Source organism: Hyperolius riggenbachi, chromosome 2 (assembly GCF_040937935.1).
Source record: "Hyperolius riggenbachi isolate aHypRig1 chromosome 2, aHypRig1.pri, whole genome shotgun sequence".
Classification (NCBI taxonomy): domain Eukaryota; kingdom Metazoa; phylum Chordata; class Amphibia; order Anura; family Hyperoliidae; genus Hyperolius; species Hyperolius riggenbachi.
Window position 1 is genome coordinate 124832806 of NC_090647.1, and position 16728 is coordinate 124849533.

The following is a 16728-nucleotide window of genomic DNA, read 5'->3' on the forward strand; positions in this document are numbered from 1 at the left end:
TGCTGGAAGCCAAATTATTTCATTCCCCACTATCCATGATGGCCTAGAGGGGGAATAGTATTTAACACGGCCAGGAACTTGTGCAGCAGCAGGATCAGCCATATATCGGCTGTATCCTGCGCCCAAATCTTCTGCGCTGATACCTCTCGTATGCCCATATGGGCCCCTGTGTGGATTCAGACGTTGCACATATCAAAGGCTTGGAGCACTGACCCTGTCACCAGTTTTTTGTAGCTTAGAACGCTTTAGTCAATAGTTCAGGCGAATTCTCATAAATCCCCAGCAGGTGGCAGACAAAACTTGTCTCTATAGCGTAAAGCGACCTACTGGCTGCATTACCGAAACCGACCAGCTGGTGTCAGGGCATCCACTGTCAGCTGGGACGCCTGCCTATGTGTGGCTTTGTGGTCATGTGACATGAGGCTGGGCCTGGCATGGCGGCCGTAATGAGGGCTATGCACTGAGCTCCGGTGATTCAAAAGCTGTCGGCTTGATAAAGTCTATTCAGCCGGCTCGATGGCGGAGAGAAGCTTCGACCTGTCAGCCCTCCCGATGGAGGTGAGAGAGCAGCTGGCAGAGCTGGAGCTGGAACTGTCAGAAGGTGAGTGAAGCTGGCTGCCTGAGCTGACATGCACCGGGGTATGGAAGGGGAATAATCCAGTGCTGCTGCTAATCACATACAGCACATCACAGGAGCCTAGCGCTGCCTTCCAGACACAAGGAGATCTATGAATGGAAGGTGGGCAGCTAGGGGGAGCTATTGTGGATTGCAGCTGCTGCTAACATGCCTTGGATCTATCTGATGGACTCCACTGGATTACTGACACCTCCAAGCATCAATTGAAAAGGAATGCATGCCATTGTAGTAAGGGACTGTCAGCAATTTACTGTCTGATGCGTTCATTTCAAACTAAAGACGTGCAGACAACCCCTGGATCAGTTGTCACTCATAGTTTCCTGGAGACTAGTGATTATCATTTATCCTGCTTTTTATATAGCACTTATATCTTATGCATTGCTTTACAGCGTACACTGAATAATTCATGTCACTAACTGTCCCCTAGAGGAGCTGATGATCCAATGTCCCTTATTCTTATTATAGTCTGTGGTCACTTGGAGAAGCCAGTAACCATACTAGTATCATTACAATAGTGTTCTTGTAAATAGATTCTATGGATAACGTTGCTTTGCTAATAGAGTATTGTGTCTGGCAGTCTAGTCATTTTATAGGTTGTGTTAGATTTGGAGTTTTCCTTAATCTCATGTGGGTGTGCTGTATGCACTGTGATTTCTGTATGATATGCCATTGTGTCCGGTTTCAGCTGTGGAATGCGTTGGCACCTTATCAATAAGTGGTAATTAATAGAGGGTGGGTGAGGTTTCCATCTGGTGGTGAAACAAAGAGGGTCCCTTTGCCTATCGCTCCATAGAATGGATGCATGTGTGCCAAGCAGGAGGCGTGACGTCAAATGGGCTCTGGGCTACTTCGATTGTTTAACATTTAAACCAGGCATGGACAGCTTGCGTCCCTAAAGCTTCTGGGAAAAGTGCTAAGTCTCAGCAAGGCTTGCCAAATGGGTGGCAGCACGTGTTGGGATTTATAGTCTTGCCAGTTAGTCAAGGAACTGCCCACATCTCTTTCAAACTATAATGGAATTTCTGAAGTTTTGTTTGTATTTATAGTTGGTTTGTACTTTAAAGTGCCTTTTTGTCTTTATTGAATGTTGCACTTTTATGGTTTGTAGCTATGTTTTGAAAAACGCTGAACCAGTGTATGAAAGTACAACTGATTTAGCCTTTGATAAACCTGTTGTCTCCTGTCTAAGTAAACCTGAGGTGAGAGGGATATGCAGGCTGCCATATTCATTTTCTTTTAAACAATACCAGTTGCCTGGGTTCCCTTAGAATAAGGTTTGTTGATCAGTGTGAGTTGGGCAAAGACAAGAAGTGAAGGGAGTACTGAGAGCAGTGGTCATCTCTTGTGTGCAGAAGGAGCTGTGATTGGGTGCTAGATTTTCCTTGGCTTATGGTGGCCATACATCAAGCGACTTGGCGGCAGATTGACCATCCAATTCGGTTATTATAATCGAATTGGATGAAAATCGATGCTTTCCAGTGTACGCCTGACTGGCAATGCGATCAATTTCGGGATGAAAATTGGTCGCATTCTCGATCACACATGCGGCAAGATGTTGCTCAATCGGGTGTGTGGTGGTAACGGCATGCAATTTCCCAACGATCTACAAACGCGATGAAACTCCTGGCGCTGTGATGTCATACACGCACATCCAACTTCCCTGACGCTATCCCCCTAATATTGTCGCCCCCCCCCCCCCACCTGGTGCCAAGTGTAAGTTATACCTGTCCGTGATCTCCGCTTATCCCCGCTGGCTCCTGGCGCACTCATACGCACGCCATGTGGTTGTGTGGCAACCACGTGGGGTGTGCATCAGGGCTGTGGAGTCAGAGTTGGAGCAATTTTTGGGTATCTGGAGTCTGAGTCGGAAAAAAATTCACCTACTCCGACTCCTAATGAATTTAAACTGTAATTACAATAGAAAATATGATAAAATGTTCTATTTCTCAGATAATAGTCATCATAAATAATTTATATAGACCGTAATAGCTGTGCTTAGCCCACAAAAATGAAATGAACCAATCAAAAAATAGTTACTTGTGCTGCTTCAATAAAGCAGTCCCCGTATTTTTAAAGTCAGATATACACATCTGATTGTGACTGTACAGTATATATGATGTGTATACAGGAATATTTTATATATACTAAATAACATCTATGCTGTAAGAATAAAGCCTGATGTGTAGCTGTGTCACTAATAGAGATAGTCAATGAGATGGAAATAATTCTGCGCTGATGCTGGTTTATGCAAATGTATGCACTCCCTTTGCTCATGAAATCAAATAATTTTAATATGTTGTTAAAATTTGGTTTGATGACTACGAATTAAAGGGTACCTGAGATGGATGAAAAGAAAAGTTTTATACATACCTGGGGCTTCCTCCAGCCCCCTTCAGGCTAATCAGTCCCTCGCTGTCCTCCTCCTCCACCTGGATTTTCTGCTATGAGTCCCAGTAATTCAGCCAGTCAGCGCAGTCCGGCCGTGTGCCGCTCTCACAGCCAGGAGCATTCTGCACCTGTGCAATAGTGCTGCGCAGGTGTAGTATGCTCCCAGCGGCGGAGTGTGTGCATGCGCACTACGCCTGACTGGTTCAAGTACATGGACCCATAGCAGAAGGTCCAGGTGGTGGAGGAGGACAGCGAGGGACTGATTAGCCTGAAGGGAGCTGGAGGAAGCCCCAGGTATGTATAAAACTTTTTAATTTCATCTGTCTCAGGTTTACTTTGTTACACAGTAGTACTAAACTCTACATATGCACTTTCCACAGAGCTGCAGGGAATCCACTGAGAATGTTGTGCACACTGAACAGAGGAGTTGTCTATCACCCATAAACCTGGTTCAGATTGTGCATGAAGAATGTGTAATACAGGAAGAATAGCCTCATTCTCCTGCAGAGTTCCTGCACATCACTCTTACATGTAGTAGTATTATTATTATTTAGTATTTATATAGCGCTGACATCTTCCGCAGAGCTGTACAGAGTATATTTATAGTCTTGTCACTAACTGTCCCTCAAAGGAGCTCACAATCTAGTTTCTACTATAGTCCTATGTCTATATTGTGTAGTGCATGTATATTTTAGTCTAGGGCCAATTTAGGGGGAAGCCAATTAACTTTTGGGATGTGGGAAGAAACCAGAGTACCCGGAGGAAACCCACGCAGACACTGGGAGAACATACAAACTCCTTGCAGATGTTGACCTGGCTGGGTTTCGAACCGAGGACTCAGCGATGCAAGGCGAGAACGCTAACCACTACGCCACCGTGCTGACAGCTATATTGCCTAGGGCCTGATCCATGTTCAGATTGTGCAAGAAGAATGTGTAATAGAGGAAGAATCCCCTCATTCCCCTGCAGGGTACCTGCACATCACTCTTACATGTACCCACAGTCACATTGCCTAGGGCCTGATAGATGTACTTTGTTCCTGTCTATACCTTCTACAAGTACTCTTACCAAGGACTAGTTGTAGTCTATCACTAAAAGTGTTAGGCCACATACACACACCAGACCATAGTCTTTTGAAAATGAAAGATCACAGACCAATTTTACCCCCTTCCATGTAGTATGAGAGCCATACCTTCACAGTCTTTTCTATGGAGCTGAATTCCCCATCAGAAAAAAATCTTTGCAAGATGCTGCACACACAGATGCTGTATAGACACAAAAGATCAGTATCTGCAAAAGATCTGTTCCTGCCAAAGATCCGTTCCTGCAAATTGCATTCATAGTCTATGAGATCTGCAGATCATCATACACACCTTGTTTAACTGACATTCATCTGCAGATCAGACAATCATCTGCAGATCTGAAAATCCATCCTGGTGGATCTGATCTGCAGATGAATGTCTGTTATATAAGGTGTGTATGATGATCTGCAGATATCATAGACTATGAATGCATTTTGCAGGAACGGATCTTTTGCAGGAACAGATCTTTTGCAGGTACTGATCTTTTGAATGTCTACAGAATCTTTGTGTGCAGCATCTTGCAAAGATTTCTGTCTGATGTGGAGTTCAGCTCCATAGAAAAGACTGTGAAGGTATGGCTCTCATACTACATGAAGGGTGGTAAGATTGGTCTGTGATCTTTCATTTTCCAAAGACTATGGTCTGATGTGTGTATGAGCCTTTAGAGGCAGAAGATCTGCCGGATATCCAGGTAACTGGTGTTGTTTAAAAGGGAATAAATGTGGCAGCCTCCATATCCCTCTCACATCAGTTATCTTTTAAAATTCCTAAGCGTTGGCAGTTAAGAGATGCATTTCATGTTACATACTTTCAATGAACAAGATTGTAATATGCAACTTAGAGGAGTTGGTGGAATCCTAACCTGAGCAGTTGGAGGATTTTTTGTACCGACTCCACAGCCCTGTGTGCGTGTATGGAGAGCGGAGTGCGCCCGCGGGAATAAGCGGAGGTCGCAGACAGGTAATGTATAACTTACACTGGGCAACAGGGGGGACTTTTAACATTAGGGAGGGACAGTGCCAGGGGTTTCGTCCCGTTCGTTGATCGTCCTGAAATTGCACGCTGTTACCGGCCGCCGCGCACCTGATGGAGCAAGTCGGCCCAACATCTTGCGGCATGTGCAATTGACTTGTGCGACAAACTTTGTCCTGAAATTGTTTGCATTGTTGTTCGGTCATGCACTTGGCTGCACCGATTTTCATCTGATTCAATTATAATTGAATTGGATGGTCGATCGGTCGCCTGATGTATGGCTACCTTTAGAGTCCAATACACCGCCTGGCCCAGGGGAGGGGAGTCCTGGCAAGCACACACAGATTTTTCAAAGATTTCATACTGAAATCGAGCTGATCGCTAACTCCTCTGATCAGATAATTATTGGAGATAGCTCTATATATCTGATGGCCACATCAACCAGTGCATGGCCATCTTGATGCTACTGTTTTTGTATCAGTTGTTGAATCCTAGGGAAATCACAGGTATCCGGTTTGCTGCAGTCTTGTCACAAAATACTATCGGCAGCAATCGTACACGAGCACCCCAAGGCCATCTATTCATATATTCTAAGCTGTACTCATCTGGAATCTCACCTATGTGGGCTAATAGTCCAGTCTTGTTGGTATCGTTGACCGAAACAAAGGCAGAGGCCCCATGTATTATTTTATAAATAGTATAGATAGAACCTTGAGTGTCTCATGTTTGCAGTTGTCAGCATGTCTTCCTCTCTAGCCATGTACAGATTGTGCTGTCCATTTTACTCCAGAATGGTTGTAAAAATGAAATGCTAGAATTACAAAGATTGTAAATGTTCATCTAGTTCCTTCACATGTTTTTGCATCACTGAGCTGTGGCAAAGAAGATGCAAGTTTACAGCTTATCGTTTATGTGCGAGACTGAGACAATCCTCTATCTGGCTGTAAGTGGAATGTATGAAGTTTTGTAGCGTGTGGTGTGTTTCCTGTAGCATGAAGTGGCTGCTGGAGTGTGAACCTTGACATCCGGTGCTAATATTGATGTAACCTTTATTGTGGCATATATTGTTGTTGTGAACATACTGTAATGTGGCACCATCTGTCTATGTGGGCGAGTTGTTTATAATAATTATTATAATTGGTGTTTGGGGTTACGATAGACCAGCAGTAAGGCCAAACCAGAGCCAGGTGTATTGTGTAATTCGCTGAAGCAAATTTCTCATTGATAATGTTCCAAAAATGCATCTAATACAAGCAGGTCCTGTATGTTCAGTTGTGATGCCCTCACGTGTTATATTGGAAAGGCCTGGTTCATACATAAATCTGCATATTTCCAGTTTACCAGTACTGTCCTGTCAGTTTTCTATTAGTTTTACCTGACTGGAAAAGACCTTTTTATGTGTGAACACAGCCATAGAAATATATACAAAATTGATGACAACTGCCAAAAACTGACTAGACACCTTTTTATGTGTGAACCAAGCCTCTGTGTTTTCCCTACTGTTCAGTGGTTTTTTTTTTTTTTTTTTTTAATTAAAGCTAAACTTAAATGAGATGAGTATGGATGTTTCCTTTTTAAAGGGGAACTGAAGTAAGGTATACGGAGGCTGCCATATTTATTTCCTTTTAATCAATACCAGTTGCCTGGCAACCCTGCTGGTCTATTTCTATGCAGTAGTATCTGAATAACACCAGAAACAAGCATGCAGCTAGTCTTGTCAGATCTGACTTTAAGGCCCGGTGGACACCAAAACCCGCTAGCAGATCCGCAAAATGCTAGCAGATTTTGAAACACTTTTTCTTCTTTTTCTGTAGCGTTTCAGCTAGCGTTTTGCGGTTTTGGTGTAGTAGATTTCATATATTGTTACAGTAAAGCTGTTACTGAACAGCTTCTGTAACAAAAACGCCGGCAAAACCGCTCTCAACAGGCGTTTTTCAGAGCGGTTTGCGTTTTTTCCTATACTTAACATTGAGGCAGAAACGCATCCGAAATCCAAAAAATGCCTCACCCCGGGAGGATTCGTTTCTGCAAAACGCCTCCCTCTCTGGTGTGCACCACCCCATTGAGATACATTGACCATGCGGATCCGCAGCCGCAAGCGGCTGCAGAAACGCTGAAAAAGCCGCTCGGTGTGCACCTGCCCTAAAGTCTAAGGGCCTGTTTCCACTACACACAGATTCTGCATGCAGAAAACTGACTCCAATGAATGCCTATGGGAAATCTGCATCAGAAAAATCACGTTCAGTGGAAACAGGCCTATAGGCATTCATTGGAGTCAGTTTTCTGCATGCAGAATCTGCGTGTAGTGGAAAGAGGCCCTGAAACACCTTCACGGATCAACAGAGCTTGCTATTAAATTGTATTGGGCTACATTCACAGAGATAATTGCGTTACCGGTAAAAACAGGAATGCAACGGAGGGGGAAAGTTACATTGCATGCAGTCAATGAAAATTATGCTTCACTGTCATTGTTAACGTGCACATTATGCGCATGCAGTGGGTTGGGAAGCCGCTCTCCGTTAGAATGCTCCGCATCGGACACACTGTGAACAACGTATTGGTTTACATAGCAGTGTGATTTCCATGTTACCATGCATCCTTTACGTCAACCCTCTGTGAATGTAGCCTGATGCTGGGCATACATGGGTCGATCCGGCGGCCGATTAGCCGCCGGATCGACTCCCGCCGCGTGCACCCGAACAGATCCCCGCTCGTCCCCGCCGGCACTTCTTATCTTTCGCTCGATTCGCCCCTATTGTCCGCCCGCAGGTATCGAGCATGGAATCGTGCCCTGCGGTGATCGGACACGTCGGATATTATCAATCGAGCCATCAGCGGCTTGATTGATAAGGTAGCGTCGAACCGTGTATGCCCAGCATTAGGCCTCATTCACTGTGGTGTAACGCGGCTTACCACACTGCCATGCACCCACCACCTATGCGAAGATTCATAGTGGCGCTGTAGCATTGCGGTATGGTAACACACTTCATGCAGTGCCAGTATGCTTCACCGTTTGCAATGCAGCCATCACGGTACAACTTTTTTCCCTTTTGTTGTGTTGCGTTCCTGTTATACAGGGAACGCAACACTAACATTCCACTGTGAACCTAGCCTCAATGTTTTGAGCAAAACTATAGTTGTGTGATGTCACGCTCTCCTGGCAATTGAGGAAACCTGGCCCTGGAGGTAACAGGAGATTTTGCCATTTTTAAGTCATCGGAGGCAGTCAGCAGAAAGTCTACTGTTTTCAATCAACTGTGTCATAGAAAATGGAAGAAGAAAGAGCAGAAAAGGGGAAAAAAGGTAGAAAGTACTTTACAGCATCAATAGCAAACCACCCTTCAGAGATTTCAGAGATAGTAGTAATAAAATAAAAAACAAAAAAAAAACCCCAAAACCTGGGAATTTCAATTAAGTTTTATTCAGTATGCACAAAGGGAAGCTACTTGATGAGCAAGTTATTATAGAGCCACATCAAAAAGGGAAGCTTTGCTTCTAGCTATGGCCGCACAATAATATTCAGTAATGCAGTCAATAAATAAATCATATCTAATAATATTCTGGCAAGATTTAACATGAAGACTGGCTGTCAGCCGTTTAGCTGAGAGACTGGTTATGACCCGGGTCATTTATAATAGCTTATACAGTGAACCCATAAAAAGTACACATACAAAATGGGACCAATACTAATGGGGGAAAGCACGCACGCATTTTTTTTATTTTTTATTTTTTTCAAAAACCAGTGTCTTGTGCCAGGGATTTGTGAGTCGGCCATTACACAGGAGCCTGCATGAGGTCCTCTCCTTCATCATATGTCGGAGACTGGACACCTCCCAGCATCCAGGCAGTAAGGGCTACTCATGTGAGAGTGTCTTTTTTTTTTTTTTTTTTTTCTCCTTCTTTCTATTGCTGGGAATAGAACGGATTCTATTTCCCCTTGCTATATGTACTTTGCAAGTCTTGGGAACACCTTAAAGAGAAACCATGACCAAGAACCATGACCAAGACCAGGCAGTAAGGGCTACTCATGTGAGAGTGTCTTTTTTTTTTTTTTTCTCCTTCTTTCTATTGCTGGGAATAGAACGGATTCTATTTCCCCTTGCTATATGTACTTTGCAAGTCTTGGGAACACCTTAAAGAGAAACCATGACCAAGAATTGAATTTCATCCCAATCAGTAGCTGATACCCCCTTTCTTATGAGAAATCTTTTCCTTTTCACAAACGGATTATCAGGGGGGTCTGTATGGCTGATATTGTGGTGAAACCCCTCCCACAGTTGGATGTTAGGACCATGGCCCTGACAGTTTCCTGTCTGTGAACCTCATTGCTTTGTGGGAAATAAGAGCCTTTTACAGATGGGTCCAACTGCCAAAAAAGCAAGCAGCATCACCTGCCAGCAGTAAAAATATCACCGTGTGGTAAATGTCAGAATGTAAATCTGAGAGGAAGTGATTTTACAATGGGAAAACACTGACTAAATCATTTATACATAATTATTGTATTTTATTACATTATTTTTCACTGGAGTTCCTCTTTAAGGCTCGTACACACGCTCAACCAAACCACCTGATTGTCGTCTGATTTTGGTCTGTTGGACAACGTGTGACAAATGACTAGACGAGCGACTGACTGGCAGTTTGCTCAATCCATGCGGCAGATGAACTCACACGACTGTTGGGTTGATATTGTGCAGTTGGCCACATGTTTACAAGTTCAATTGAACTACATACTTGTTTTGAATGTGGCTATATCGTGCAGTCCATCGTTTCGCTTGCACACGCGGTATGTTAATGAGTTGGTCATTCAGATGGTTGGTGTGCGGTAAATGGTTTTGTTGTGTGTCCAGTAATGTCGTGGTGTTGGTCATGCACTTTGTTGGATGTGTGTACGTACCTTTTTTTTAGTGTTACTGTTTTGTGTTGGACAAAAAAAAAACAGGATGAACATTGATGGTAATGTAGCCCAGGATATAATTCAAAAACAATAGCAGAAAGAAAAGTTTAAAGTATGTCTCACTGATTATGTCCTACCGCGACTATAGAATGCGATGCGAATTCTCAGGCGCAGAACTATCTTCAACTTTAAAGTGGACCTGAACTCTTGCACAGGACAGAGAAAACATAGAAAAAATGCACCCTGCATGTATTTAGAGAGTTTAGCTTCAGTGTTCTCCCCAGACTCTTTTAGCCGGATGCTCCACCCGGCCAGTTTTGGTGAGCACTCGGCAATCATCGGCTCACCACCTCCTCTGCTGTAAGCAGACATGCACACAGAAGCACCAGCATCTGTATTCTCCCATCTTGCCCCACCCGGCTACTTTTTCATGCCACCCAGCGGGGAAAAAATGTCTGGGGAGAACACTGAGTTTGTCTAATTTCCCCCCCCCATCTGTGCTTAATACCTATGTAATTTGATCTCTCAGCTGTGTCAGCCCAGGTATCTCATTTTAGACCAGAGAGGAAGTTCTGTGGTCAGGTCCGCTTTATTTAAAGAGCAACTGTTTTAAACCTTTTTAAATAATACCAGTTGCATGGCAGCCCTGCTGGTCTGTTTGGCAGCAGTGGTGTCTGAATCACAGCAGAAACAAGCATGCAGCTAATCTTGTCAGATTTGACAATGTCAGAAACACCTGATCTGCTGCATGCTAGTTCAGGGTCTATGGCTAAACGTTTTTGAGGCAGAGGATCAGCAGGATAGCCAGGCAACTTGTATTGCTTAAAAGGAAATATGGCAGCCTCCATATCCCTCTCACTTCAGTTGTCCTTTAATTCTGGCTGCTGCTCTTGTACCCATCTGGTGGCTGGTTATTGGTTATTTCTACTGTTCTGTCACTGGACTTTCCTGACCCCTGAAAGCTGCTGCTCCATCTCCCACACTGGTGCAGGAAGAAGGTTGTAAAGTGCTGGACACAGCTTCTGTAGAGGTGCGTACACACGCACTACCGCCTGCAACAACGGGTCCGCAGGACCCTCCCACTGGGCGGACATTCCAGCGACAGTAGTGCGTGTGTACAGCCTGTCAGACAGACTGATAAGGCTGTTTCAGAACAATCCGCTAAACAAACAAATCGTTCAGAAACAGCCTTATCAGTCCGCCGACAGCGCGTACACACGTGCTACTGTCGGTTGAACGTCTGCCCAGCAGAAGGGTCCTGCTGACCCGGCAGTAGTGCGGGTGTACGCACCTTAATACTAGAGCAATGCTTGTTAGCTGCATTTTCATACATAAGCTAGTACTTTTTCTGTAAAGATGAGCAGTGTGAGGCCATAGAGATAGCACAGTGCGTGCTGACTGCATGACTTACAGAGGCATACTAAATGAGGCCAGTCCCCAGGGTGAGCATTACATTGCAATACGCTGGATGGTTTGGACACAGACTTGACATGTGATGTATCTAGAATGGGGGAGGAGGGACAGCTCACATCATCAGTGGGGTTTTATTTGCATTGTTGGCTGTCTGTGCTGAGCCTATATTAGCATATGGTGTTTGTGTAATTCTAGGTTAGAAGCCATTGGCTTCCCTGTGAGTGTGAATCAGCTTTCTAATCTCTGGGTGTTTTCACTGCACTCCTGTTGTTTGCCTGCTATTAGCATGCATGATGAAATGTTTCCATACCTCTTAAATAATAACACCTGGGGCACAAGCTTCCATGCCTCTCCAGAAAGAGGTACAAGAACTCAGTAATGTGGATGCATAAGAGAAAATAAGGTAAGCATAATTGAGTTTAATGTTTGAGGCTGTTCCTGCACATGGTAATTAAAGCCCATGTCCAGTGAAAGTTTTCATTAGACTAATGGCCACCTCCCCCTCTGTCATTAACATGTGGTGGTAAAAATGCATTCCACTAAATATCTTCATTTTCTTGAAACCAGTAAAGGCTGATACACACGGGGCACAACTGTCGCCACAAGCACGTGGCATGCGCATGTCTGGGCGACAGTTGCACCGTGTGTATGAGGCGCACACCCCGAACTGTCGCCGAAGACAGCAGTTGCCGTGTGATTGAAAAGTTCAACCGCCGGCAACTTCTGTCTCCGCAACTGTCGCTAGTCCACCACGCGTACTGCGTGTGTATGTGCGGACTAGTGACAGCTACCCACAGCCAGAAGGGAGCTTCTGGCGGGGGGACGAAGCTTTCGGCGATTGCTTCCGCCGTGTCTCTGCCTGTTGGGTAGAGACGTATAGACCGCTATCGCTCAGGCGGAGCTGTCGCCGAGCTGTTGCGCACACGTCTCCTGTGTGCTAGCAACAACGGTAGCCCATGTGTATGAAGCTTAACAGGCAGCAACAATGAAACATTTGTAAAGCACATTTATCCTGTAGGACCCAAAGCGCTTAAGCTTTTCTCAGATCACTACATAGTGATGTGTACAGGGGTAAAAGTAATGCGATCGTAAAGGCTCATATACACGGGGTACGGCCGTCGCCGCAACCACGTGGCACGCGCGTGTTGCGGCGACAGTTCGCCCGTGTGTATGACGCGCGCGCCCCGAACCGTCGCCCGTCGGAGCTGTCGCCAGGCGATTGACATGTTCAATCGCCGGCTACAGCTGTCGCCGCAACCTTGCCGGAACTGTCGCTAGTCCGGCATGTGAATGCGGGCTAGCGACACCAACCCACACACAGCACGCGGAGCTTCCGGCGGGGGGGAGGAACCTCGGCGACAGCTTCCGCCGCATCGCTAATCCCTCTGCTGCCGTGTGGATGCAGAGGGACTTGGCGACGAGCTGTCGCGCACACGCTCCCGTGTGCTAGCGACAGCTACAATTGTCTCCCCTTGTGTACTTAGCTTAAGTGTCAAGCCTCATACACATGGGCTACAACTGTCACCGCAACCATGTGGCACGCGCGTGTTGCGGCGACAGGTCGCCCGTGTGTATGAGGCGCGCCACGAACCGTCGCTTGTCAGAGCTGTCGCCAAGTGATTGACTTGGCCAATCGCTGGCAACAGCTGTCGCCGCAACTTCGACGCAACTGTCGCTAGTCCGCCATGTGTATGCGGACTAGCGACGGCAATTCCATACACAATGTATGGAGCTTCCGGTGGGGGGGAGGAACCTTCGGCGACAGATTCTGGCGAATCTCCGTCCCTCTGCGCCGTGTGTATGGCTGTTGCACAGAGGGTCCTGGCAACGAGCTGTCGCTACTTTTTATTTATTTTTATTTATTTATTTATTTTAAATGGCTCTTGCCACAGCGGTGGCTCGTGTGTATGAGCCATCAGGCTAAACAGATGGCTTTTCAGTTTTTATTTAAACATGTCCATTGTTGGAGCTGTCTTGGCAAGGCATTCCACGGAGTAGGGGCAGCATGACAGAAAACTCTGTTTCCAAAGCTTTTTATTTGGACTCTGGGGCTGGCCAAGTTATTGGATCCTTTCAATATGAGGTTGTGGGTGGTTTGACACAGTTGCAACTCATGTCAGGTGACCAACATTCCCACTGCTTGCATTACAATGACAGACGGCTCTTGTTTGAAGTCTGAGAGTTTGCCGTCCAGTTTGCTTTCACGTGATTCCAGCTGGTTCCAAGAAAATAGTTATATAGATGCATTTTTAAATTAATCATATGCTGTGAATTTTCCCAACTAATTAGATGTTATGTTCATGAAGATCGTTGAAATGAAGCGAACACTATCAACTGTCTTGATCAATCGAACATTGATCAGTAGTGTATGAATTTTTTATTAAGTGTTGTTTTGCTTTGGAGGGGGGCAGTGGGGCAATGGCAATGATTCCCGGCAGTGGCGGTTCAAACCAGCTCCCTTGACCAAAAACTATCTAGCATGTATACAAAGCCTTAGGCTGGATTCACACTATGTGCATTGCATAATGCACTTGTAATGTGTGTGAACTGCAGTGGATACTGGATACAGACGTTAATTCAAATCCTGCATCCAGGATGCTCCAGAGGCTTCCACTATTCTCCGTGACCCCTCTGCTGCCGCCCAGCACACTTTTCATGCCCACGCTACCTTCAGTGTACAAGTGCGGGTGCATTGTGCAGCTGCTACTGGGTTCACACCTGTGCTGTAGCACAGAGTTGTTTGTGCACAGAGGTAAAAGCCATGTAAGAGCGGATACAAGCAGTCTGACATTTAAGTCAAAGATTGTTTAGAGGGTTCCAGCACAGAGCAGCAGGGATGTACTAGACCATTCAGAGGGTTCCACCTACTGAGATAAGCATCCTTTCTCTCCCCCCCCCCCCCCCCCCCCCACCTTAATGTGATTACAGGTGTTCTTTTGGGCACAAAGTCTGACTTCTGTTCTTCTTCGTACTTTGCTTTTTACGTAGCCACTCCTGATTGGCTTCTCTTTAAGCTGAATCCAGAGAAGAGAGGAAGCAAGTTTAACTACACTAGCAAATACAGTTGGGCAATGGAAAGACATTCTGCCCATCACTTTGCTTATATACCCACTTACCAGTACGACTGCGGATGTAATTTGTCTTGTTTATGTCTGAGTCTAGTTGGGCTATAAGCCACTTACAGCCATGATACTTTGGAATGCTGAGCTGATGTCCTTTTCCAGCCCTTTCCTGCAAGAAGAAGCTTCCTTGACTAAAGTCTGCCAGGGCAGACTCTTTCACTGTCCATCATTGCATAGCCATGGCAATCTGCCTTGTGCTGAATGGGGATTCTCCATTCATTGCTGCATTGGCTGAAACAGGGCCAGTAGACCATGCTTCCTCAGACATTGCTCTGCATGTCTGTAGGCTCACTGCTGTCTGCAGACTAAACTCTGTGGCTTCCTTTATGCTGCAACTAAAAATATGTATGTGTTTCACACTGAACAAAGGGGAGTTTCTAGTTGCAGTTTGTTTGGAAATTTAGTTCCACTACTATAGTACTAATGTGGTGAGTGGATGATTTTTATGTATGTGCAGTCAGTAGTGCACAGTAATACTTTTAGTATCATCAGTACACGTCATTGTCTATCATGTGGTTATTACACTCACACCATACAATTTTCTGTTAGATTCTTCTGTTATGCCGTGCTTACACGGCTCGTTTATTGCATCCTCGTGCGCGCGGATCGATTGCCGCTTGTCTCCACCGGCGCTTCCTTATCACCGCTCGATTCCCTGCCATTGTCCGCCGGCGTGAATCGAGCGGGCGCGGGTCGAGCGGCATGATCGGGCCAGCTGAATATTATCAGCTGGCCGTATCAGCTGGTCGATACACGGTACAGAAACGTACTGTGTATCCTCAGCATTAGATTTTCTGTTAGAATGCATAATTAGATTATTTTCTGTAGAGAATGGTCATTATCTCTGGTGCATTGTCTTCTGTTTATCTCCTGCTGAGTAGAAAAATGCCTAAAGGTCCGTACACACGCCGGACTGCAGGCAACGACGGGTCCGCCGTCACCTCCCACTGGGTGGGCGGTCCAGCGACAGTCCGGCGTGTGTACAGTTTGTCTGCACACTGATCTGGCTGTTTCTGAGTGATCCGCCGGGCGGAACGCTCAGAAGCAGCCGTATCAGTCTGCAGACAGACTGTACACACGCCGGACTCTCGCTGGACCGCCCACCCAGCGGGAGGTGACGACGGACCCGTCGTTGCCTGCAGTCTGGCGTGTGTACGGACCTTAAGTGCTAGGCAGATAGATGGTTAGATAGATAATTTCCAACATGTTGGAAATTATCTATCTGGCAGGTAAATCTAACAGAAAATCTAATGCTGGGCATACACTGTTAGTTTTTGCACCGGTATCGAGCCAGCGCGTCACCGCTCGTCCGCGCGGATCGATTCCCGCTCGTCCCCGCGGGCGCTGCTAATCAGCCGCTCGTTTCTTCCTATTGTTCTCCCCGACGGTATCGAGCGCAGTATCAATCCGGCGGGGTATCGGACAGGTTGGATCTTATCAATCGAGCCATCAGCGGCTCGATTGATAAGAATTATCTGACTGTGTATGCCCAGCATAACAGAAAATTGTATGGTGTATTCCCAGCATAAGAACAATGTAATGTAAATACTTCTAGTCTAATGCTAGGTCCACACCATACAATTTTCTGTTAGTTTCTCTGTTATGCTGGGCATACACAGTAAGTTTATGCGCCGGTAGCGAGCCAGCGGCTCGATGCCGGCGTGTCACCGCTCGTCCGCGCGGATCGCTTCCCGCTTGTCCCTGCGGGCATGCCTTATCAGCTGCTCGATTGCCCGCCCGCGGGGATCGAGCAGGGAATCCGGCGGGTCATTGGACCTGTCGGATATTATCAATCGAGCCATCAGCTGCTCGATTGATAAGGAAACAAACTTACCGTGTATGCCCAGCATAAGATTTACCTGCCAGTTAGTTTTTTTCCAACATTGGCAGGTAAATCTAACAGAAAATTGTATGGTGTGTACCTAGCATTAACGTGCCCATACAACTAGCGATTTTGGCAGCCGATTGACCAATAGACAGATCTTCTTTTAATCCGAGAGAAATCTCTTGGCCGATTCTCAAACCATTTCAGCATGAAATCTTTTGGCAATAGACCTCCTGATGCTTCCTTGCTGTCCCCCTAGTGTGCTTGTAACACCTCAGTGTCCCTGCATTAATACTTTACCTGTCATGCCGCCTGCCACTGTACCCCACGTGGTTGCTGGCGAACACAGCAGCGGATGGTGTGACGGGTAAAATATTAATGCAAGGGCACTGAGA

General features: G+C 45.9%; 1 protein-coding gene across 2 annotated transcripts in view; it reads left to right on the forward strand.

Moving 5' to 3' along the window:
• The first annotated feature begins 419 nt into the window (after positions 1 to 419).
• The window catches only part of DIP2B (disco interacting protein 2 homolog B), a 354733-nt gene continuing 338424 nt past the window's right edge, over positions 420 to 16728 (forward strand). For both annotated transcript variants that reach the window (XM_068267346.1, XM_068267347.1), the window contains exon 1: positions 420 to 601. In XM_068267346.1, the coding sequence (XP_068123447.1) occupies positions 517 to 601 (85 nt within the window). In that variant the 5' untranslated portion in view covers positions 420 to 516. The remainder of the gene's footprint in view (positions 602 to 16728) is intronic.